Source organism: Cherax quadricarinatus, chromosome 62, assembly GCF_038502225.1.
Source record: "Cherax quadricarinatus isolate ZL_2023a chromosome 62, ASM3850222v1, whole genome shotgun sequence".
NCBI classification, from domain to species: Eukaryota; Metazoa; Arthropoda; class Malacostraca; order Decapoda; family Parastacidae; genus Cherax; species Cherax quadricarinatus.
Genome location: NC_091353.1, coordinates 25,838,142 through 25,864,088, shown reverse-complemented (window position 1 = coordinate 25,864,088; position 25,947 = coordinate 25,838,142). Strand labels below are relative to the sequence as shown.

Below are 25,947 nucleotides of genomic sequence, written 5' to 3'. Positions count from 1 at the left end.
GTATCAATCGCATCTGCTAGAAAAATGACAGGATGGATAATGAGAACCTTCAAAACTAGGGATGCCAAGCCCATGATGACACTCTTCAGGTCGCTTGTTCTATCTAGGCTGGAATATTGCTGCACACTAACAGCACCTTTCAAGGCAGGTGAAATTGCTGACCTAGAAAATGTACAGAGAACCTTCACGGCGCGCATAACGGAGATAAAACACCTCAATTACTGGGAGCGCTTGAAGTTCCTGAACCTGTACTCCCTGGAACGCAGGCGGGAGAGATACATGATTATATACACCTGGAAAATCCTAGAGGGACTAGTACCGAACTTGCACACGAAAATCACTCACAACGAAAGCAAAAGACTTGGCAGACGATGCAACATCCCCCCAATGAAAAGCAGGGGTGTCACTAGCACGTTAAGAGACAATACAATAAGTGTCAGGGGCCCGAGACTGTTCAACTGCCTCCCAGCATACATAAGGGGGATTACCAATAGACCCCTGGCTGTCTTCAAGCTGGCACTGGACAAGCACCTAAAGTCGGTACCTGACCAGCCGGGCTGTGGCTCGTACGTTGGATTGCGTGCAGCCAGCAGTAACAGCCTGGTTGATCAGGCTCTGATCCACCAGGAGGCCTGGTCACAGACCGGGCCGCGGGGGCGTTGACCCCCGGAACTCTCTCCAGGTAAACTCCAGATATAAACTCTTAACATACGTCAGTGGAGTAAAGACGAATATATTTTCCACGAATTTATCCCAAAAAAACAAGCACACTCATGAATTTTAGCTGACAGAGAAAATATTTTCGTACGATACGTCGGTTTTGGCGTCATGCCGAAATATTCCTGATTTTTGGCGGCTGCCTGAGTCCCCCGTGAGCCAATCATGGCCTTCCTAATTGATGACGTCACAGTCTTCCATCCAAACAAATAGTCTCGTTCGTCCTGGTAGGTGACGTCATAGACTGTCTCATATTCATGAACCAATCACAGCTTTGCTTTATCAATCACTCATGACGTCATTAACCATATAAATGATGTCATTGTCACTTTCAGATAAGCGAGTGCGGGTCAGGAGCTAGAGCCACCCTCACTTTTCCCAGGATCAAACATCATTATCTTCCATATCCCAGGCTTTACATAACTCCTGGAGTTTACCTGGAGAGAGTTCCGGGGGTCAACGCCCCCGCGGCCCGGTCTGTGACCAGGCCTCATGGTGGATCAGGGCCTGATCAACCAGGCTGTTACTGCTGTCTGCACGCAATCCAACGTACGAGACAAAGCCCGGCTGGTCAGGTACCGACTTTAGGTGCTTGTCATGTATAACTCCTGTATAACTCCTGTATAACTCATGTATAACTCATGTATAACTCCTGTATAACTCATGTATAACTCCTGTATAACTCATGTATAACTCATGTATAACTCCTGTATAACTCATGTATAACTCCTGCATAACTCCTGCATAACTCATGTATAACTCATGTATAACTCATGTATAACTCATGTATAACTCCTGTATAACTCATGTATAACTCATGTATAACTCCTGTATAACTCATGTATAACTCCTGTATAACTCCTGCATAACTCATGTATAACTCATGTATAACTCATGTATAACTCATGTATAACTCCTGTATAACTCATGTATAACTCCTGTATAACTCATGTATAACTCATGTATAACTCCATGTATAACTCATGTATAACTCATGTATAACTCCTGTATAACTCATGTATAACTCATGTATAACTCATGTATAACTCATGTATAACTCCTGTATAACTCCTGCATAACTCATGTATAACTCATGTATAACTCATGTATAACTCATGTATAACTCTTGTATAACTCATGTATAACTCATGTATAACTCCTGTATAACTCCTGCATAACTCATGTATAACTCATGTATAACTCATGTATAACTCCTGTATAACTCCTGTATAACTCCTGTATAACTCATGTATAACTCATGTATAACTCATGTATAACTCCTGTATAACTCCTGCATAACTCATGTATAACTCATGTATAACTCATGTATAACTCCTGTATAACTCCTGTATAACTCCTGTATAACTCATGTATAACTCATGTATAACTCCTGCATAACTCATGTATAACTCATGTATAACTCCTGTATAACTCATGTACAACTCCTGCATAACTCATGTATAACTCCTGCATAACTCATGTATAACTCATGTATAACTCATGTATAACTCCTGTATAACTCCTGTATAACTCATGTATAACTCATGTATAACTCATGTATAACTCATGTATAACTCCTGTATAACTCCTGTATAACTCATGTATAACTCCTGTATAACTCCTGTATAACTCATGTATAACTCATGTATAACTCATGTATAACTCCTGTATAACTCATGTATAACTCCTGTATAACTCATGTATAACTCATGTATAACTCCTGTATAACTCCTGTATAACTCATGTATAACTCATGTATAACTCCTGTATAACTCATGTATAACTCATGTATAACTCCTGTATAACTCCTGTATAACTCATGTATAACTCCTGTATAACTCATGTATAACTCCTGTATAACTCATGTATAACTCCTGCATAACTCATGTATAACTCATGTATAACTCATGTATAACTCATGTATAACTCCTGTATAACTCATGTATAACTCCTGTATAACTCCTGCATAACTCATGTATAACTCCTGTATAACTCATGTATAACTCCTGCATAACTCATGTATAACTCATGTATAACTCATGTATAACTCATGTATAACTCCTGTATAACTCATGTATAACTCCTGTATAACTCATGTATAACTCCTGCATAACTCATGTATAACTCATGTATAACTCATGTATAACTCATGTATAACTCCTGCATAACTCATGTATAACTCCTGTATAACTCATGTATAACTCCTGCATAACTCATGTATAACTCATGTATAACTCATGTATAACTCATGTATAACTCCTGTATAACTCATGTATAACTCCTGTATAACTCATGTATAACTCCTGCATAACTCATGTATAACTCATGTATAACTCATGTATAACTCTTGTATAACTCATGCATAACTCATGTATAACTCCTGTATAACTCATGTATAACTCCTGCATAACTCATGTATAACTCATGTATAACTCATGTATAACTCATGTATAACTCCTGTATAACTCATGTATAACTCCTGTATAACTCATGTATAACTCCTGCATAACTCATGTATAACTCCTGTATAACTCATGTATAACTCCTGCATAACTCATGTATAACTCATGTATAACTCATGTATAACTCATGTATAACTCCTGTATAACTCATGTATAACTCCTGTATAACTCATGTATAACTCCTGCATAACTCATGTATAACTCCTGTATAACTCATGTATAACTCCTGCATAACTCATGTATAACTCATGTATAACTCATGTATAACTCCTGCATAACTCATGTATAACTCATGTATAACTCATGTATAACTCCTGCATAACTCATGTATAACTCATGTATAACTCATGTATAACTCCTGCATAACTCATGTATAACTCATGTATAACTCCTGCATAACTCATGTATAACTCCTGTATAACTCATGTATAACTCCTGCATAACTCATGTATAACTCCTGTATAACTCATGTATAACTCCTGCATAACTCATGTATAACTCATGTATAACTCCTGTATAACTCATGTATAACTCCTGCATAACTCATGTATAACTCATGTATAACTCATGTATAACTCCTGCATAACTCATGTATAACTCATGTATAACTCCTGCATAACTCATGTATAACTCCTGTATAACTCATGTATAACTCCTGCATAACTCATGTATAACTCCTGTATAACTCATGTATAACTCCTGCATAACTCATGTATAACTCCTGTATAACTCCTGTATAACTCATGTATAACTCCTGTATAACTCATGTATAACTCATGTATAACTCCTGTATAACTCCTGTATAACTCCTGTATAACTCATGTATAACTCATGTATAACTCATGTATAACTCATGTATAACTCCTGTATAACTCATGTATAACTCCTGCATAACTCATGTATAACTCCTGTATAACTCATGTATAACTCCTGCATAACTCATGTATAACTCATGTATAACTCATGTATAACTCATGTATAACTCCTGTATAACTCATGTATAACTCATGTATAACTCCTGCATAACTCATGTATAACTCCTGTATAACTCATGTATAACTCCTGCATAACTCATGTATAACTCATGTATAACTCATGTATAACTCATGTATAACTCCTGTATAACTCATGTATAACTCCTGTATAACTCATGTATAACTCCTGCATAACTCATGTATAACTCATGTATAACTCATGTATAACTCATGTATAACTCCTGCATAACTCATGTATAACTCCTGTATAACTCATGTATAACTCCTGCATAACTCATGTATAACTCATGTATAACTCATGTATAACTCATGTATAACTCCTGTATAACTCATGTATAACTCCTGTATAACTCATGTATAACTCCTGCATAACTCATGTATAACTCATGTATAACTCATGTATAACTCTTGTATAACTCATGCATAACTCATGTATAACTCCTGTATAACTCATGTATAACTCCTGCATAACTCATGTATAACTCATGTATAACTCATGTATAACTCATGTATAACTCCTGTATAACTCATGTATAACTCCTGTATAACTCATGTATAACTCCTGCATAACTCATGTATAACTCCTGTATAACTCATGTATAACTCCTGCATAACTCATGTATAACTCATGTATAACTCATGTATAACTCATGTATAACTCCTGTATAACTCATGTATAACTCCTGTATAACTCATGTATAACTCCTGCATAACTCATGTATAACTCCTGTATAACTCATGTATAACTCCTGCATAACTCATGTATAACTCATGTATAACTCATGTATAACTCCTGCATAACTCATGTATAACTCATGTATAACTCATGTATAACTCCTGCATAACTCATGTATAACTCATGTATAACTCATGTATAACTCCTGCATAACTCATGTATAACTCATGTATAACTCCTGCATAACTCATGTATAACTCCTGTATAACTCATGTATAACTCCTGCATAACTCATGTATAACTCCTGTATAACTCATGTATAACTCCTGCATAACTCATGTATAACTCATGTATAACTCCTACATAACTCATGTATAACTCATGTATAACTCATGTATAACTCCTGCATAACTCATGTATAACTCATGTATAACTCCTGCATAACTCATGTATAACTCCTGTATAACTCATGTATAACTCCTGCATAACTCATGTATAACTCATGTATAACTCCTGTATAACTCATATATAACTCATGTACAACAGCTCATAACTCCTGTATAACTTGTATAATTCTTGTATAACTGTATAATAGCTTGTTTTAAATAATAATAATAATAATAAATAATAATGACAATAATAATAATAATAATAATAATAATAATAATAATAATAATAATAATAATAATAAATAATAATAATAATAATAATAATAATAATAATAATAATAATAATAATAATAATAATAATAATAATAATAATAATAATAATAATAATAATAATAATAATAATAATAATAATAATAATAACAATAATAATGACAATAATAATAATAATAATAATAATAATAATAATAAATAATAATAATAATAATGGCAATAATAATAATAATAATAATAATAATAATAATAATAATAATAATAATAATAATAAATAATAATAACAATAATAATGGCAATAATAATAATAATAATAATAATAATAATAATAATAATAATAATAATAATAATAATAATAATAATAATGACAATAATAATAATAATAATAATAATAATAATAATAATAATAATAATAATAATAATAATAATAATAATAATAATAATAATAATAATAATAATAAAGCACAGTGGGATAATATCCACTTTAATAAACATTTAAACTTAGCAATAATATCTGGTGCTGGAATCATCTTACATAATAACATTATTATCAGAACATTAATCTTAGGATGTTATACTAGGATTCCAGATTTATAGTAGAGTGTAGCTGCCAGTGGAAGTTCAAGGTCACAATGTAAATAAGCTAAGGATCCCAATGTAAATTAGTCACTTTGACTTTCTTGGGTTATCCTGGGTACACATATAACCAGGACATTAGGTAAATGAAACTTACTACGACGTTTCGGTCCGTCATGGAGCATCAATTTACTGAAACGTAAGTTTGTCCCGTCCCTGCCAGCTGGACTACCGGCTCCTCTCCTTCCGTCTGTCATTCCAAGACATGTGTGCTAGATGTATTAAGTGCTGCAGGTGTGGAGTAATTAACGAGTATTGCAGTGTTGGTAACTCTGGAGAAGACTGTGGCCCGGTGAATGACCTTGAAAGCTGCACTGTGACCCGCAGGCCACTACATATATATTGCTTGTGTCTAGTGAGGTCAATGTCCTGGAGTTCTGTACCTGGAGAGAGTTCCGGGGGTCAACGCCCCCGCGGCCCGGTCTGTGACCAGGCCTCCTGGTGGATCAGAGCCTGATCAACCAGGCTGTTACTGCTGACTGCACGCAAACCAACGTACGAGCCACAGCCCGGCTGATCAGGAACCGACTTTAGGTACTTGTCCAGTGCCAGCTTGAAGACTGCCAGGGGTCTGTTGGTAATCCCCCTTATGTATGCTGGGAGGCAGTTGAACAGTCTCGGGCCCCTGACACTTATTGTATGGTGTCTTAACGTGCTAGTGACACCCCTGCTTTTCATTGGGGGGATGTTGCATCGTCTGCCAAGTCTTTTGCTTTCGTAGTGAGTGATTTTCGTGTGCAAGTTCGGTACTAGTCCCTCTAGGATTTTCCAGGTGTATATAATCATGTATCTCTCCCGCCTGCATTCCAGGGAATACAGGTTCAGGAACCTCAAGCACTCCCAGTAATTGAGGTGTTTTATCTCCGTTATGCGTGCCGTGAAGGTTCTCTGTACATTTTCTAGGTCAGCAATTTCACCTGCCTTGAAAGGTGCTGTTATTGTGCAGCAATATTCCAGGATAGATAGAACAAGCAACCTGAAGAGTGTCATCATGGGCTTGGCATCCCTAGTTTTGAAGGTTCTCATTATCCATCCTGTCATTTTTATAGCAGATGCGATTGATACAATGTTATGGTCCTTGAAGGTGAGATCCTCCGACATGATCACTCCCAGGTCTTTGACGTTGGCGTATCGCTCTATTTTGTGGCCAGAATTTGTTTTGTACTCTGATGAAGATTTAATTTCCTCGTTTTTACCATATCTGAGTAATTGAAATTTCTCATGGTTGAACTTCATATTGTTTTCTGCAGCCCACTGAAAGATTTGGTTGATGTCCGCCTGGAGCCTTGCAGTGTCTGCAATGGAAGACACTGTCATGCAGATTCGGGTGTCATCTGCAAAGGAAGACACGGTGCTGTGGCTGACATCCTGGTCTATGTCATATATGAGGATGAGGAACAAGATGGGAGCGAGTGCTGTGCCTTGTGGAACAGAGCTTTTCACCGTAGCTGCCTCGGACTTTACTCTGTTGACTACTACTCTCTGTGTTCTGTTAGTGAGGAAATTATAGATCCATCGACCGACTTTTCCTGTTATTCCTTTAGCACGCATTTTGTGCGCTATTACGCCATGGTCACACTTGTCGAAGGCTTTTGCAAAGTCTGTATATATTACATCTGCATTCTTTTTGTCTTCTAGTGCATTTAGGACCTTGTCGTAGTGATCCAATAGTTGAGACAGACAGGAGCGACCTGTTCTAAACCCATGTTGCCCTGGGTTGTGTAACTGATGGGTTTCTAGATGGGTGGTGATCTTGCTTCTTAGGACCCTTTCAAAGATTTTTATGATATGGGATGTTAGTGCTATCGGTCTGTAGTTCTTTGTTGTTGCTTTACTGCCCCCTTTGTGGAGTGGGGCTATGTCTGTTGTTTTTGGTATCTGTAGGACGACCCCCGTGTCCATGCTCCCTCTCCATAGGATGGTAAAGGCTCGTGATAGGGGCTTCTTGCAGCTCTTGATGAACACGGAGTTCCATGAGTCTGGCCCTGGGGCAGAGTGCATGGGCATGTCATTTATCGCCTGTTCGAAGTTATTTGGCGTCAGGATAATATCAGATAGGCTTGTGTTAACCAAATTCTGTGGCTCTCTCATAAAAAATTCATTTTGATCTTCGACTCTCAGTCTGGTTAGCGGCTTGCTAAAATCTGAGTCATATTGGGACTTATGTAGCTCACTCATTTCCTTGCTGTCATCTGTGTAGGACCCATCTTGTTTAAGTAAGGGCCCAATACTGGACGTTGTTCTCGACTTTGATTTGGCATAGGAGAAGAAATACTTTGGGTTTCTTTCGATTTCATTTATGGCTTTTAGTTCTTCCCGCGATTCCTGACTCCTATAAGATTCCTTTAGCTTAAGTTCGATGTTTGCTATTTCTCTGACCAGTGTCTCCCTACGCATTTCAGATATATTGACCTCTTTTAGCCGCTCTGTTACTCTTTTCCGTCGCCTGTAAAGGGAGCGCCTGTCTCTTTCTATTTTACATCTACTCCTCCTTTTACTTAGAGGAATAAGCCTTGTGCATACATCGAGTGCCACCAAGTTAATCTGTTCTTGGCATAAGTTGGGGTCTGTGTTGCTTAGTATATCTTCCCAGCTTATATCGGTTAGGACTTGGTTTACTTGGTCCCACTTTATGTTTTTGTTATTAAAGTTGAATTTGGTGAATGCTCCCTCGTGACTAATCTCATTATGTCGGTCTGGGGCTCCGCGCATACATGACTGAACCTCAATTATGTTGTGATCTGAGTATATTTTTTTGATATGGTGACATTTCTTATCAGATCATCATTGTTAGTGAAGATGAGGTCTAGTGTATTCACCAGTCTAGTAGGCTCTATTATTTGCTGGTTTAAATTGAATTTTGTGCAGAGATTTAAAAGCTCGTGTGAGTGTGAGTTTTCATAAGAGCTGCCTCCTGGTGTTATTACTGCAACAATATTATTTGCTATATTCCTCCATTTTAGGTGCCTTAAGTTGAAATCCCCCAGGAGCAAGATGTTGGGTGCAGGAGCTGGAAGATTTTCCAGACAGTGGTCAATTTTTAACAGCTGTTCCTGGAATTGCTGGGATGTTGCATCCGGAGGCTTGTAGACTACCACAATGATTAGGTTTTGGTTCTCGATCTTTACTGCTAAAACTTCCACTACATCATTTGAGGCATTAAGCAGTTCTGTGCAAACAAGTGACTCTGCTCTATTCGCCGGTATCCTTTAACCCATCGCCAGTGTGAAACTGCTGTGAGTATAGCTGATGGTATCGACGACGTAGATCATGGTGAAGGCAGATTTGAAACGTATTTTAGTAAACAGGCTAGGAAAAAGGAACAAGGCTTCCAGAGAAAGCTGCAAGCAATACAGTGGGCGCACACCCTCCCCAAACTGTCAGGTTAGAGTTCACTAACAACACTGATCAAGAGACCTAGTGTAACTGTTTTTTCGAAGCTAGTGTAGACAATCATGAGAAAACGATCAAGTTTATCCACGATAAGGATAACTACGTCTTTGTGTCTAATGATTCAGCGTTTATAGACAAACTTCTCACTCACAAATATGCCAACATCAAACTCCGAGCTGCCCTACCAAGGGCACCTAAAGTGCTTATTGTCATCTACAACGTCAACAAGCACTCGAATCCTCAATATCTGGTGTCAGAGCAAGTTGCAAGCCCTTGTCGACTTTCCAACGATCTGATATTAGCCGAGTGGACTGGCCAGGGGACTCTGCCACGCTGTATTCACTCCCGTGCAGCACTCAACAGACGCTATTACATTGCATTGTACAGACCTCGTCAACGTCGATGTCATAAGTGTCAATGTTGGGGCCACATTGCCAGGAAATGCCCAGCTAAGTCACACTGGTGTGCAGTGTGTGCCAACGCTCGTCCTTCTCAACGGTGTTAGGATATGATCAAACAACAACAGACTGTTACTAAACAATGTATCAATTATAAGACCTCAGGAGTCACAGCAGCTCATGCTGACTGCAGTGTGAGGGCTGCCCACATCGCAGCCAACCGCACCTCACTCTGCACCTTTTCCCCCATTATGACTCCCCAGGCCTACCAGATACCTCGAGTCTGAATATTGGCTCATGCCTGCCCTCAGACAATGGTTGAACACCTCACCTGGGGAGCACGTCAGCAGAGCTCCATCACGTCTGCTGTCAATACCAGCCTAGATGAGTCAGATGACAGTCAGTCACTGAGCTCAGCTGACCGGGGCTTCACCTCTCCAGATGTTCCAAGTCTTGCTCCTGTGGTATATATAACCTGAAGTCGCGAGTGAATATCAAAATGGTATACAATACCGACTGGTTGGTAGGTAAGATACACAGGCAACAGTTAGGCCTAACTGCTGCCTATGTGTCTTGCCTACCAACCTGAAGTCGCGCATAAGGGTACTGGAGAGACAACAATTTCTCCTGAAATAACTTGAGCGCACAAGGAAAGATGTGGAGAGTGTACCAATAATAAGATTGTCACAGATTCTGCAAGCGAGTGCAAGGTTGATGAACAAGGTGGTGGTGGTAGTGGTGGTATCCTTAATTACAGTAATGACGAATCCAATAGCTGTGTTGATAATTATAGTGAGCATCATGCTGAGGGCAGTGGTGTCTGTGATGTTAGTAATAGTGATGAGTGTAATATAAGTGGTGGTGCGGAGTGTGATGAGGTTAACCACATTGACATTAATGTTGAGTACAATGCTGATGATAAATATAATGAACACAATGTTGGTAGTGGTGTTGGTGATGACAGTTATAGTGATACTTGTAATGTTAGTGGAGGAGGGAATGTGAGTGGTGGTGTCACCTATCATACATTCACACATGAACAGCGTCGTGCTCTGTGTAAACAAAGACTCCCACGAGGCCTTACAACTGGAAATGCACTTAAAAAGCTCATGGACCAGAGTAACACTGCTGACATTGATAACCTACCTGGAGTTTACCTGGAGAGAGTTCCGGGGGTCAACGCCCCCACGGTCCGGTCTGTGACCAGGCCTCCTGGTGGATCAGAGCCTGATCAACCAGGCTGTTGCTGCTGGCTGCACGCAAACCAACGTACGAGCCACAGCCCGGCTGATTAGGAACTGACTTTAGGTGCTATTTATATGAACAATTTTTTCATTATGCTGAGAAACTCAACAAGATCCCAGGACTACTATAATGGATCAAAACTTGTATAAACTTTCTATATTAAGCTGGAACGTTGCATCACTTAGAAAAAGACTTCCTGAACTTCATCATAAAGTAACCACCGAACCCATTGATGTTGTGTGTCTACAAGAGTGCAGAGTCCCTGAAAAATCCCAACCCCCTAAATTACCATCATTTGTTGCATATAACCTCAAATCTACTAACTCTTGTGTTCTATATATTAAAAAATCACTTCCCCATCCACTTCTTACACATAAGAAAACAGAAGGGCTACAATACCACTGTGTTAGGACTTATACTGGGAACTCTGCTCTCAACATATTTAACTTGTATGCTCCTGCTGTTTAATTACTTGGAGCTCCCAACTTGTGCTCAGTCTGAACCTACTCTTATTATTGACGATTATAATGCAAGTCACAAAAGCATCGGAAACTCACAGTTTGGTAATCGTAATGGTAAACAACTGTTGTCACTCTTAAAAACTCATGATAATGTGCAAATTGTAGGTGACCTTGATCCCACACATATCTATGGAGGCGTCCTTGATCTGTGTCTGGGCTTCAACATTACTTCTGCCAGCTGCGAGTCTTCCATTGTAACAGATATATCATCAGATCATTTCCCAAGGCTAACCTCTCTAGATATTGGTAATACTATCCTTCCTGGTGGGATATTCAAACGGAAACGTTTTAATGTTCTCCCTGATCAGCATGATGACTTTGTTGCACACGTGACTGACTGGTATAATTCCTATGAGTGTACCTCTGTTGAGACCTTTAACAATGACCTTGTGAGCAGTATTCAGAATTACCTGGAACCGCCACCGAAACCTCCTACTACTCTAAACCCATCTAACTCCCATAATAATCAGATCTCCTATAAAAATCATACCTATTACAATGATTCTAAACTTCGAACATTGAAATGCACTGCTCGCAGACTAGGCCTAGCCTATAGAAACCATCGTACCCCTGAAATGCTGAGCCTCTTCCAAACTGCCCTTACTGCTGCCAGAGAGCGTATGACAGCTGCGGCAGACTGGGAACAATTTGTCACTGGTGTCAATGCTCACACCCCACTTAGCCGGGCATGGAGGGACATAAATAGAATTAAGGGTAACAGGAGTGGGCAGATCGCGCACCCTCATCCCTTACATAGGGCGAATGAGCTAGTCAGTGCTTGGGCTGCTACATCTAGATATGACAATCTTCTCAGTACCACACAGGCGAAATTAATGTACAAATATGATGCAAGGGAGAGATTGAGTTGTTTTATGCTCAGCAAGGAAGATGACTGTAATTTTCCTTCACTAACTTTGAACTTGATGCAACACTAACAAAGGGCAGCTCCACGTGGCCGGGGAGGATGGTATTACTTACAACATACTCAGATTGTTGTGTCGAGTACCATTTCCTAAGCCCAATCAATAAAAAGCATTTTGCTCAATATCTCTTACTAGCTGCTGGCGTAAAACATTCGAGAGGATGATTCTTAATCGTCTTGTGAAGGCTTACTCAGCCCTGTAACAACTTCAGTCAGTATTACCAAGGCTGGCTCCTCCTCAGGAAAATTAATGAATAGAAAAAGAAATAATAACAGACAATGATAAACACTTTATTATTTAGAAACGGAAAATGTAAAACAATAAAACATGAATGGGTATCCTAATTGAAAGAAAAATGAAAAATGAAATGAAAAAAAATTACATTTGAACGCAACGCTAATATAGGTATATCGTGGTAATGGGGTGTCAGGTGTTGGTGACACTGTATGTTGTTGAAATCGTAGCCATTGCTGATGTGGGGAGGGTAGCAGGTGTTGGTGACCACCACCGGCTCGTTCTTCACAGAGTATAGCTGTGAATAATTACTTCAGATGACAGGAAAACAGGTTCGTTACCACTGCTATGATGAGGGGTTAGGTCCTGCGTTGGCTTACATAACAGGTAAGTAGATTAAACATGGGACGTCTCAGGACGTTAGTCCGTCTCCTTCTATTCTACTCGTTGGTTGGCAGGTGACCCTCTCTGTCATTCCAAGCTGTAAAGAGAGACAGATTACCCACTGCTTAAGAAATCACTCTCCATGATAAGTACAATACCTAAAAGATGTGGTGACTGTTAAAACATTTAACCGATCAAGACTGAAAGGACTAAGTTAATTATTGGTCAAAAGTGAAGCTTTCAACCAATAAGTTCACTAAAATATGATCAGGCATGTACTTACAGCAGTGCTGGGAGCTTGTGAGTCGAGTGATTACTGTTTGGCCGGAGCCCCACACGTCACCTTTCGGGGGGGGGAAGAGGGAGGGGAAGGGATAGCCGGAGCTAGACTGACCCTACCTTAACAAGCAGCCGGCAATGAAACTATCACTTTCGGGGAGGGGGAAAAAGGGGGGGGGGAATAGGGGGAGCTGGACTTACCCTACCTTAACAAGTAGCCGGCATGAAACTATTGTTACTTTATACTCCCTCACTACTCCTATCTATTGAACTTTTCCCTCACACGTCTCATGTACAGAATCAAACCATTTTTGTTTCCCCGGTTGCATGGTTTCATGCATGGAAGGTAAACTCTAGTGTACATCATTGCATAACCACCTTTCTCATTCTGCACACTGACAGCTCATACACTACCTTGACCTTAAATCTGATACTGATGTAGCCAACCGACATGTAATCATTAGTGAACTTGCCAGAATGGATGTTGGAGGATGGCTTCTTCGCTGGATTAAAGGCTACCTGTGCAATAGAAAGTCGTCTGTGTTGTTCCAGGGACCTAGAAATGTAACTAAAGATTTTGAATTAGGAACCCCACAGGGAGGTGTGCTCAGTCCCACCCTATTCAATATTCTAATTAATGCCTTACTTAATGCTGTGCCTAACCAGCCCCATCATTATATGATTAGTTTTGCTGATGATATAATGATTCACACCACCGGATTCTCCAACACCCAAAACATCCTTTACCATGTACTAGCCTCGTGTCAGGACCTGGGGTTGATAATCTCTACTGACAAAGCAAAGATACTAAATAGGCGTCCTCCTCGACAGAGAGGCACAGTTTGTCAGATCCAGTTGCATGATGGATCTCTTCTAGAATATGTAAGCAGTTACAGGTATCTAGGCTTTGAGGTTCTACTGCTTGGACCTGATGTAACGAGACTTTGTCGCCAATACAAAGAAAGGCTGAGAGCACTTAGAGTTGTGGCAGGTTTTCATCCCAGGTATGGAGCTAAGGTTAAAATTGTGAAAATTATGTATCTTGCTTACATTAGATCATTGGTTGATTATGCTGCGCCACTACTTGCACTCTTGTCTGACTGGAAGCTTGAAGGGCTGGAAAAACTGCAAAATGAAGAAATGAGGATCATCATAGGATGCCCCAAAATTTTAAATATGCAGGTTTTAAAAAACTTGATATTCAAAGCAACAGAAACCGCGTTACTGAACGATATATCCTAATTGTGGTTAGTATGCTCAGGCAAGCCCCTTCAAACCCCTGCACAGAAGCCCTCCAAGCTTTCCTCAGCACTGGTGAACACTCCTCCAGATGGATCGAACAAACTGGAACCGACCTCCGCATGAACCAGATATATGATCTATGTCAAGTAGGGCAACAGCGGCACTTCTCCACTCCATGGGATATTACCCCATTCCAAACTACCATTCCCCATTTCCCCCCAAAATACTTCTTCAGTCACAACCAAAGCTTCGTCTTGAAGCCAAACATGATGCCTTAAGCTGTGTTGATAACTTAGTCACACAGCACATTCTTACACAAATTATTTACGTTGTTGGTTCTGTTCACCATTCCACTGGTGCAGCTGGTAGTGCTGCAGTTGTCGTACAGAGTGATGGCTCTCATAAAGAAATTGGAGCACGCATCAATAACTGGGCCTCTACCCTTCAAACAGAACTGTTTGCCATACTCCTTGCACTCAAATGCATCCATGTGTCTAAGGTTGACACTTTAATTGTAACTGATTCTCTGTCATCCATAAATGCTCTCAACTTTATAAGTATAAATTGTGGCATGCTTGTGTCAGAAGCCAGACACAGATGAAATTAAGACACATGTGCAACATCTGGGTATCTTTATTGTAGACGTTTCGCCATCCAGTGGCTTTATCAATACAAATTCCAGGACATAACTTGTACAGAAGATGAAGTAATCAGTCCCTTAACCTAGGAGTAGGTGCGAAGAGCACCGTAGTCGTGGAGATTCTGAAGCAGAAGCAAGGCGCCTGACGCTTATATACTAACGTCAGGTGGAAATGGGACGTGTAGCAGACGAGGGCATAGTCACTGGTAGGCAGGATTTCCCAGTGGAAGTTGTAGTAGTAGTTGTCGTAGTCGTACATAACCAGCAGCAGCAGGAGGAGGAGTGTCGGGAGGGTTCGTGGAGATGTGATGGTTGGAGTTAAACACAGTCGTTGGATGGTAACACTTATATTAGCAGAGTGTGAGAGGGAGAGGCCCAGCCTGCCTGTGTTACCTGCAGACCTAAGCGTGGAGAACTGAGGACGAGGCCGGGAGTACAGCGCTCTCATGCAGCATCACCTGACATCACACAAGCTAGTCACTGAGCCTAGCAAGGGGTCAACTATGTAAAACATATCTATGGTACTATGATACTCAGATAACATTTACATATACAGGGGATCAGCAACTATGCTGACAGGAGGAGGAGGAGGAGGAGGAGGCGGCGGCGGTGGCGGCATTCTTGAGCTTCCCTAGCACTCGGGCCTAGGCTCAAACCTGGGTTATGGCTCCATAAGGATCCTGTAGTGCTTGCTGCCTTTGCATGTCCTAACATCGTCTGCTGCTATGTAGCTGCCTCACTCTTCGAGCCAAGTGTAGGCAGGGTTCGTGGCAGCCCAAGGTGCTTAGCTTCTCCCTCTGAGCCCCGTGGGGGCGGGGAATGGGGCTAGGCCTCGGGACAGTTGGTCCCAGAAGACGATGAGGTACTTGTACCTCCTCCCATGGCAGACATTGGTCTGAGATACTCCCGCGAAAGGGAGCTAAGGCCGGGCCACCACTTGGAAAAGGCCTGGGCCGGGCGATTAGACCGGCGAATCTACAAAGACGAAAAAAGAATCTCCTTCCTGTTAATGTGACTTTGTAAATGGTGAAAGTCGGACCGAAACGAAATCCAGGGAGATTCGTTCATGGAAATGACTCTCCTGCTCTATTTCTGCAACATTGCAAGCTCATGATGATGTGTTGAGTACAACACGAGAGGCCTAGAGCTATCATTCAACTTCGACTGTGGTTATTTGTATATTTATGAATGTAAAACATAATTCGGATCTGTACCAAGCATATATTTGTCATTTAATCTGCTTCATAAGGGATACAGTTTTGTCCCGTGGCCTGGTGGATAAAGTTTTCGCTTCACACGGCCAGGGTAGAAACATTGGTCGTGTTTCTTTACACTGGTTGTCCATGTCCACCCATCAGTAAAATGGGTACCTGGGTTTAGTGGACTGGTGTGGGTTGCATCCTGGGTGTTAGTGGACTGGTGTGGGTCGCATCCTGGGACAAAACTGACCTAATTTGCGGGAAATGTTCTGCATAACAAGAGGTTTTCTATATAGTAGTATGTCACTGATGTCAACTATGGTCTGTATACCTTGTACATGTACTGGTAGTAAATAAAGATATTATTATTATTATTATTATTATTATTATTATTATTATTATTATTATTATTATTATTATTATTATTATTATATAGCAAGACTTATAACATTTCAGGTGGACTCAGAGGAGGAAGAGAAGATAAAGAAGAGGATATAAGACGAGAGGAAGGGAAGAGAATAGTGATAATGGCTGGACTTGAGAGCAAGGCGCCTCTCCGACCCGTCCGCAGGATACAGTTTGGTATCCTCAGTCCTGATGAAATTGTAAGTTCCTCTCATACTATATAGAAAGCCGCTTGTTATGCGGAACATTTCCCGCAAATTAGGTAAGTTTTGTCCCAGAATGCGACCCACACCAGTCCACTAACACCCAGGATGCGACTCACACCAGTCTGCTAACGCCCATGATGCGACCCACACCAGTCCATTAACACCCAGGTACACATTTTATTAATGGGTGAACATAGACAACGTGTGTAAAAAAACTTCTGGCGGTATTTGTCTCACACCGCGTGTCCCTGGACAATATTAGACCGGTGGACCACCGAAGAAGTCTCCATGGACCACCAGTTGAGAGCTGCTGGTTTACACAGAAATAACATGACTTAATAAAGTTGTATATGCTGTTAATGCTACTACTAGTTAAGGTGTCATGTAGCTCGATTGGTAGTGCACTCAGCTCACACACTGAGGTCCGGGGGTCGATCCCCGGTACGGCTGGAAATCTTTAGGACGTGTTTCCATAAGTCACCTGCTGTCCCTGTTCGCCAGTAAAATAGTTATCTGGGTGTTAATGGACCAGTGTGGGTCGCATCCTGGGACAAAACTGACCTAATTTGCGAGAAATGTTCTGCATTACAAGCGGATTTCTATATAGTAGTATGTCACTGATGTCAGCTATGGTCTGTATACCTTGTACTTGTAGAAATAAATATTACTTTTTTTGGAGGGGGGGGGGTTATCCTAGGTAATTTACACTATGTATGATAATTGTACTTATGCATACCTGTACCTAAATAAACTTATTAACTAGTACTACTACTAATGTATCCCTAACAGCGTCGTATGTCTGTGACTGAGGGCGGCATCATGTACTCAGAAGTATACGAGAATGGTCGTCCCAAGCTAGGCGGTCTGATGGACCCCCGCCAGGGTTGTCTGGACCGCAATACTCGCTGTACCACCTGTGCTGGTAACATGACCGACTGTCCAGGCCACTTTGGCCACCTGGACCTGGCCAAGCCTGTCTTCCATGTTGGTTTCCTCACCAAGACCGTCAAGATTCTACGTTGTGTGTGTTTCTATTGCAGCAAGCTGCTCTACAACACGGTGAGCAGCGAATGTTGGTGTTGGTCTGAAAATGGTATAGTTACCCTTTTCTGTTTTCCTCCTCAATTGTTTCCCATTTTCTTATCGTTTCTCGTTTTCCTCCTTCAGACTTCGTTTTCTGCCTAATTTGTTTTCTTACTTTTTTCATTTTCTCTCTTCTCCAGTTACTCGTTTTATTCCTTTTCTGCTTACTTTTCAGGTTCCTCCCTTTCTTCCTTTTCGAAGTTCCCATTTTCTTGCCTTCTCGATCATCCTGTCTTTCATTCCATCAGATCAGGAAACAAGTGAGGGTTTGAACCCATGGTGAGTTGTAAAACTCACAGGTCAGTGAGTTAACCACTCGACCACCTGACTCAGTGGCTGACACACTGGCCTGGAACTTGAAGACTCACTCGCCATGGGGTTCAATTATAATTTTTATAATAAAAAAGAAGCGCTAAACTGCAAGGGCTATACAGTGCAGCAGGATAGGGAAGGATGCAGAGGAAATGGGTGGTAAGAGGGAGAGGGATGATTATTAGGGTATGGAGTGCAGTGGGGCAGTGGATAGTGTAGGGGTAGAGGGTAGCTAGAGAGTAAGGTAGAAAGGACAGAGGAGAGTGCATCATCAAAGTTTGTGTAGTAAATCGGTCACTGTCAAAAAGTCAATGAGAGAGTCTGGATTAAAGGAGGGTTCATCAGCAAGAAGGGAAGGTAAAGAAAGGGCAGTGGAGTAGAGACGACATTGGAGGTAGGTACTGGAACTTGACAATTCTCACAGAGAGGAACAGGGCGCCTCTCCATGAGATACCCGTGAGTAAGACGAGTGTGGCCGATGCGAAGATGGGAGTGAGTAGTTTCCCAACCTCGACATTGATGACAAGAAGACGGCCAGAAACCTATACTTGGTTTAATAGAATGAAGTTTGTTATGGAGCAGATCATACCAATGTTGTTGCCAATGGGTGTGAAGGTGGGTAGCAATTTCAACAAAATAGTCTGTGAATGGAACACCTCTATATGAAACTGGGAGGTTATGTACTGCTGACCTCACAGCAGTGTCTGCCTGTTCATAGCCCTGTACGTCAATCTGACCAGGGACCCAGCAAAAAACAATAGCTTTGTGTTTGCTAGCCAAAGTTGGATACGAAGAACTAGGGGGTGAGGTGTATCAAATTATTTTATAGCCTGTAACGCACTAAAGGAGTCTGAAACAACCACAAATTGTGAAACAAGCATAGATGCTATGCGGATAAGTGCTATTACAATTCAGCCGTAAAAATGCTAGCCAAGGATAAATGTCCTCGCACGACACTATCCAGAAACACTGTTGTGAATCTGACTCTGTCGGAAGACTTAGAACCATCGGTGTACACTGTGATGGCATGAGAATGAGAACGAAAGTGGTCAAGAAAAAGAGTGAGGGAAGTCACCATAGGTAGTTGGGCTTTTGCGCAAGGCAGTGGGAAAGAACAGACACGAACAGCTGGAACTTCCCAAGGGAGCAGAGAAAAGTGAGATGCTACATGAACATAGAAAGGTGGTAACTGAAGAGAAGACAAGAGCGAATAGAGGTGGAGAGAAAAGGGGCGGAGTAAGCAGGGGCGACGAACAAATAAAGAATGTCTACTAACATCAGTGACCATCCTATATATGGAAGGATTGTGGAGGTCATGAGATTGAACATAATAGCGAAGGCAATGAGCATCACAGCGACCAGACAAAGATGGAATATTTGCTTCTGCATGGAGGCTTTCAACAAGGGATGAATGAAAGGCACCAAAGCACAGACGGAGACCTTGGTGATGAATGGGATCTAACTTAGACAAAGTTGCGGGAGAGGCCGCATAATAGATTTGGTCACCATAATCCAGCTTGGACAAGACTAGGGTGGAATGCAAATGGAGGAAAGTGCGATGATCTGCTCCCCATGAGCGATGAGCGAGAATTTTAAGATTTAGCCGACGATGGTAAATTGTCTTTAAAGAACTGTGTGGTCTTCATGTCAGCTGGCGATCAAAGAGCAGGCCCAGAAACTTGACCGTATCACATGCCGGAATACATGAACCATGTAAGTACAACGGAGTATCTGGAATTAGAGGATGTCTAGTGAAGGTAGTGAACCGGGATTTCGTACTAGAAAATTTAAAGCCGTGAGAAGTGGTCCAATGGGAGACTCGGTCTATCACAACCTGAAGGGAAGCTGCTACTATTCGACAATCAGCATCCAAGTAAGCTATAGCGAAGTCTTCAACATAAAGTGACGACCAAATATGCGAAGGAAGAACGGAAGGTAGGTCATTTATAGCTAAGAGAAAAAGAATCGTGCTGAGGACACAACCTTGTGGAAATACCTGGAGTTTACCTGGAGAGAGTTCTGGGGGTCAACGCCCCCGTGGCCCAGTCTGTGACCAGGCCTCCTGGTGGATCAGAGCCTGATCAACCAGGCTGTTGCTGCTGGCTGCACGCAAACCAACGTACGAGCCACAGCCCGGCTGATCAGGAACTGACTTTAGGTGCTTGTCCAGTGCCAGCTTGAAGACTGCCAGGGGTCTGTTGGTAATCCCCCTTATGTGTGCTGGGAGGCAGTTGAACAGTCTCGGGCCCCTGACACTTATTGTATGGTCTCTTAACGTGCTAGTGACACCCCTGCTTTTCATTGGGGGGATGTTGCATCGTCTGCCAAGTCTTTTGCTTTCGTAGTGAGTGATTTTCGTGTGTAAGTTCGGTACTAGTCCCTCTAGGATTTTCCAGGTGTATATAATCATGTATCTCTCCCTCCTGCGTTCCAGGGAATACAGGTTTAGGAACCTCAAGCGCTCCCAGTAATTGAGGTGTTTTATCTCTGTTATGCGCGCCGTGAAAGTTCTCTGTACATTTTCTAGGTCGGCAATTTCACCTGCCTTGAAAGGTGCTGTTAGTGTGCAGCAATATTCCAGCCTAGATAGAACAAGTGACCTGAAGAGTGTCATCATGGGCTTGGCCTCCCTAGTTTTGAAGGTTCTCATTATCCATCCTGTCATTTTTCTAGCAGATGCGATTGATACAATGTTATGGTCCTTGAAGGTGAGATCCTCCGACATGATCACTCCCAGGTCTTTGACGTTGGTGTTTCGCTCTATTTTGTGGCCAGAATTTGTTTTGTACTCTGATGAAGATTTAATTTCCTCATGTTTACCATATCTGAGTAATTGAAATTTCTCATCGTTGAACTTCATATTGTTTTCTGCAGCCCACTGAAAGATTTGGTTGATGTCCGCCTGGAGCCTTGCAGTGTCTGCAATGGAAGACACTGTCAAGCAGATTCGGGTGTCATCTGCAAAGGAAGACACGGTGCTGTGGCTGACATCCTTGTCTATGTCGGATATGAGGATGAGGAACAAGATGGGAGCGAGTACTGTGCCTTGTGGAACAGAGCTTTTCACCGTAGCTGCCTCGGACTTTACTCTGTTGACGACTACTCTCTGTGTTCTGTTAGTGAGGAAATTATAGATCCATCGACCGACTTTTCCTGTTATTCCTTTAGCACGCATTTTGTGCGCTATTACGCCATGGTCACACTTGTCGAAGGCTTTTGCAAAGTCTGTATATATTACATCTGCATTCTTTTTGTCTTCTAGTGCATTTAGGACCTTGTCGTAGTGATCCAATAGTTGAGACAGACAGGAGCGACCTGTTCTAAACCCATGTTGCCCTGGGTTGTGTAATTGATGGGTTTCTAGATGGGTGGTGATCTTGCTTCTTAGGACCCTTTCAAAGATTTTTATGATATGGGATGTTAGTGCTATTGGTCTGTAGTTCTTTGCTGTTGCTTTACTGCCCCCTTTGTGGAGTGGGGCTATGTCTGTTGTTTTTAGTAACTGTGGGACGACCCCCGTGTCCATGCTCCCTCTCCATAGGATGGAAAAGGCTCGTGATAGGGGCTTCTTGCAGTTCTTGATGAACACAGAGTTCCATGAGTCTGGCCCTGGGGCAGAGTGCATGGGCATGTCATTTATCGCCTGTTCGAAGTCATTTGGCGTCAGGATAACATCGGATAGGCTTGTGTTAATCAAATTTTGTGGCTCTCTCGTAAAAAATTCATTTTGATCTTCGACTCTCAGTCTGGTTAGCGGCTTGCTAAAAACTGAGTCATATTGGGACTTGAGTAGCTCACTCATTTCCTTGCTGTCATCTGTGTAGGACCCATCTTGTTTAAGTAGGGGCCCAATACTGGACGTTGTTCTCGATTTTGATTTGGCATAGGAGAAGAAATACTTTGGGTTTCTTTCGATTTCATTTATGGCTTTTAGTTCTTCCCGCGATTCCTGACTCCTAAAGGATTCTTTTAGCTTAAGTTCGATGCTTGCTATTTCTCTGACCAGTGTCTCCCTACGCATTTCAGATATATTGACCTCTTTTAGCCGCTCTGTTATTCTTTTCCGTCGCCTGTAAAGGGAGCGCCTGTCTCTTTCTATTTTACATCTACTCCTCCTTTTTCTTAGAGGAATAAGCCTTGTGCATACATCGAGTGCCACCGAGTTAATCTGTTCTAGGCATAAGTTGGGGTCTGTGTTGCTTAGTATATCTTCCCAGCTTATATCGGTTAGGACTTGGTTTACTTGGTCCCACTTTATGTTTTTGTTATTGAAGTTGAATTTGGTGAATGCTCCCTCGTGACTAGTCTCATTATGTCGGTCTGGGGCTCCACGCATACATGTCTGAACCTCAATTATGTTGTGATCTGAGTATATTGTTTTTGATATGGTGACATTTCTTATCAGATCATCATTGTTAGTGAAGATGAGGTCTAGTGTATTCTCCAGTCTAGTAGGCTCTATTATTTGCTGGTTTAAATTGAATTTTGTGCAGAGATTTAAAAGCTCGTGTGAGTGTGAGTTTTCATCAGAGCTGCCTCCTGGTGTTATTACTGCAACAATATTATTTGCTATATTCCTCCATTTTAGGTGCCTTAAGTTGAAATCCCCCAGGAGCAAGATGTTGGGTGCAGGAGCTGGAAGATTTTCCAGACAGTGGTCAATTTTTAACAGCTGTTCCTGGAATTGCTGGGATGTTGCATCCGGAGGCTTGTAGACTACCACAATGACTAGGTTTTGGTTCTCGACCTTTACTGCTAAAACTTCCACTACATCATTTGAGGCATTAAGCAGTTCTGTGCAAACAAGTGACTCTGCAATGTACAGGCCAACCCCCCCCTTTTGCCTGTTCACTCTGTCACATCTGTATAGGTTGTAACCTGGGATCCATATTTCATTGTCCAAGTGATCCTTTATGTGGGTCTCAGTGAAAGCCGCGAACATTGCCTTTGCCTCTGCAAGCAGTCCACGGATGAAAGGTATTTTGTTGTTTGTTGCTGGCTTTAGACCCTGTATATTTGCAAAGAAGAATGTTATCGGACTGGTGGTATTGTTGGTACTGGGGGGGGATTTTTTTTCCGGCATTAGTATCTGTATCTGTTGGTTTGGAGTGGAGGCCATCGACTGTGGTTCCACTCCAGGAATGACTGGATTTGGTGTACGATTTCTGCCATTTCCTGCCAGTTTTTTTTTTCCTTCCTGGCACTAAAAAACCTCTCCCTCTTGAGTGGCTGTGGCTACCCAGGTTTTCCCATGGCCTGGATGTTTTGTATCTTTTTGTCCCCTTTAGATGGTATGCCTGGCAATTTAAGTTATAGCACAGTCTTTCCTGTACTGAAGAGTTACACAGTTCAGGGTGAAAAAGCTTACAGGAAGGGAGTTTGCATTTTCCTGTTGTCATGTGGGCATGGCATTTTCTAGGGTGGTCATAGTTGCACGTCCCATCTGTTTTTCCAGATTTCCCATGCCAGCAGATACCAAGTGCATAGTATGTGCAGAGGCTTGGTTTCCGTTTGCCTTGGGTTTCTGTGACTGTATTTCCTGTTGGTGCATGTTTCCCTGTCTTACTTCTATCCTCCCTAGCACCAACAATGGAGCTCCCACCAGTTGTTTTTGGTAATATATCCTCACTTTTGCTAGTGGAGTCCTCTTGTTTGCTATTTCCTGCGGTATTTCTAGTTTGCAATATTGGTTTTATCTTATCTTTGACTACACTTGTTTCCCTACTATGGCTCCTGTCCCCTATGAGGTCATTTATATGTATTCCTTCCTGCATATAATTCCCGACTACCTGGACAAAATCTCCAGCTTCACCATTACTGTCTCCCAGGACAGCATCTCCAGCTTCACCATTACTGTCTCCCAGGACAGCACCTCCAGCTTCACCATTACTGTCTCCCAGGACAGCACTATCAGCCCCACATTTACTGACTACCAGGACTTCATCTCCAGCCTTACAGTTTCTGACTACATGGCCAGTATCAAGGGCAGTACCATTCAGCCCAGACTGTTTTTGTTCCCATCTGTTGTAGAAAGCTTCCAGGTTTTCTATGAAAGCAGCTTTGATGTTGTCCTCTTTTAATACCCTTGTGATTTTAGTCCACAGATTTATCTCATTCGGGCATACCCAAAAACATTTGCCTGTTTTAATACTGCTTGTAGCTAGTTCTTGGATATCTGCACAAGGAGCGTGACACCAATTTCCACAAAAATGACAATTTATCCATGTGGAAGCCCGTTTGTTTGATTGACCGCAGACTACACACAGCTTCATAATGATTTGAATGGTTGATTTACTGCAATTCTACTAGCAACCTCTTGAATATTCTATTAATAACCTCCTTAAATGAAGCTCTAGCTATTTGTATTTCTGTTTCTAACTGTTTTTGTATATTGGACAGCTTACCCTGCACAGGCAACAGATCCTACATTTATTCATTTTCAACAATGCCAAAAAAAAAAAAAAAGAAAACTTGAAAAATAAAGAAAAAAGTTGCAATATCAGAGAAACACTTGTTCCAATTTGCCCTTGAGTACAGGTAACATCTCAGTGAATCTGATCTTACATTTCCTTGCCTTCAGTCCTTCAAAATCATCTATCACATCATCAGTCAATACTGTCAACTGACCCATTTTCTATGGATAACATTGCCGAGTCAAAGATTCTGGATCGACTCATTGTGGACCGTAAATAGTTTTTAATCAGCTTCAGCTTGGAGAAACTCCTTTCACAAGAAGCTACAGAAACACATATAGTAAGGAACAACCTCAGGCAGAGTGTCAGAGTTGGAAGAGATTCAATGAAATCCCATTCAACTACGAATGTTATAGTGCATCCACTGCAGTCCAGTCCTTAACTTTTTCAATTCAATTCAATTCATTTCATGTTTATTCTCTATAAGGGTTACAATGTGGGGTTTACAGTTTTTGTGTATTGTGTGGTTTACATGTTGTAAAATACTAATTACAGACACTAGGACACTAGGACACCTAGCATGGCTAGGCATTTCGAGCAGACTTTGATTAATTCTTAACATTATATCCTTACAGATTATGGTATTAAGGCTAAGTGACTATATCATAATTTGTGAGTTTAGCAATGTGAATACTTTTGTTTTAGCACAATACAAGGTGTCTATATTGGAGTATCATAGGCAAACTTATGACTAGTTAGGATTTATTATTTTAAGATTAAGATTAGGATTAGTATTTCAAGATCAACATCAGCAGCTTGCAGGTGCTGCCTTAGTCTTGGTATTTCAAGCATGAGCTCATTCTTGCATATTTCATTATAGAAGATTGTGAGTCTTGAAGCATCACCTCCAATTCTTCTTCAGTAG

At 41.4% G+C, this 25,947-nt stretch overlaps 2 protein-coding genes across 2 annotated transcripts in view; one reads left to right on the top strand and one right to left on the bottom strand.

The window, feature by feature from the left end:
* LOC128687235 (DNA-directed RNA polymerase II subunit RPB1-like) overlaps positions 1-25,947 on the bottom strand; it is a gene marked incomplete at its 3' end in the record, with an annotated part of 100,602 nt that overhangs the window by 20,143 nt on the left and 54,512 nt on the right.
* On the top strand, positions 1,059-25,947 carry LOC138854522 (DNA-directed RNA polymerase II subunit RPB1-like). The gene is made up of 4 exons (XM_070098292.1): positions 1,059-1,292; positions 17,060-17,208; positions 18,004-18,273; positions 25,903-25,947. The coding sequence occupies exons 2-4, from the start codon at positions 17,131-17,133 to the stop codon at positions 25,945-25,947; spliced, it is 393 nt and encodes a 130-aa protein (XP_069954393.1). The 5' UTR covers positions 1,059-1,292; positions 17,060-17,130.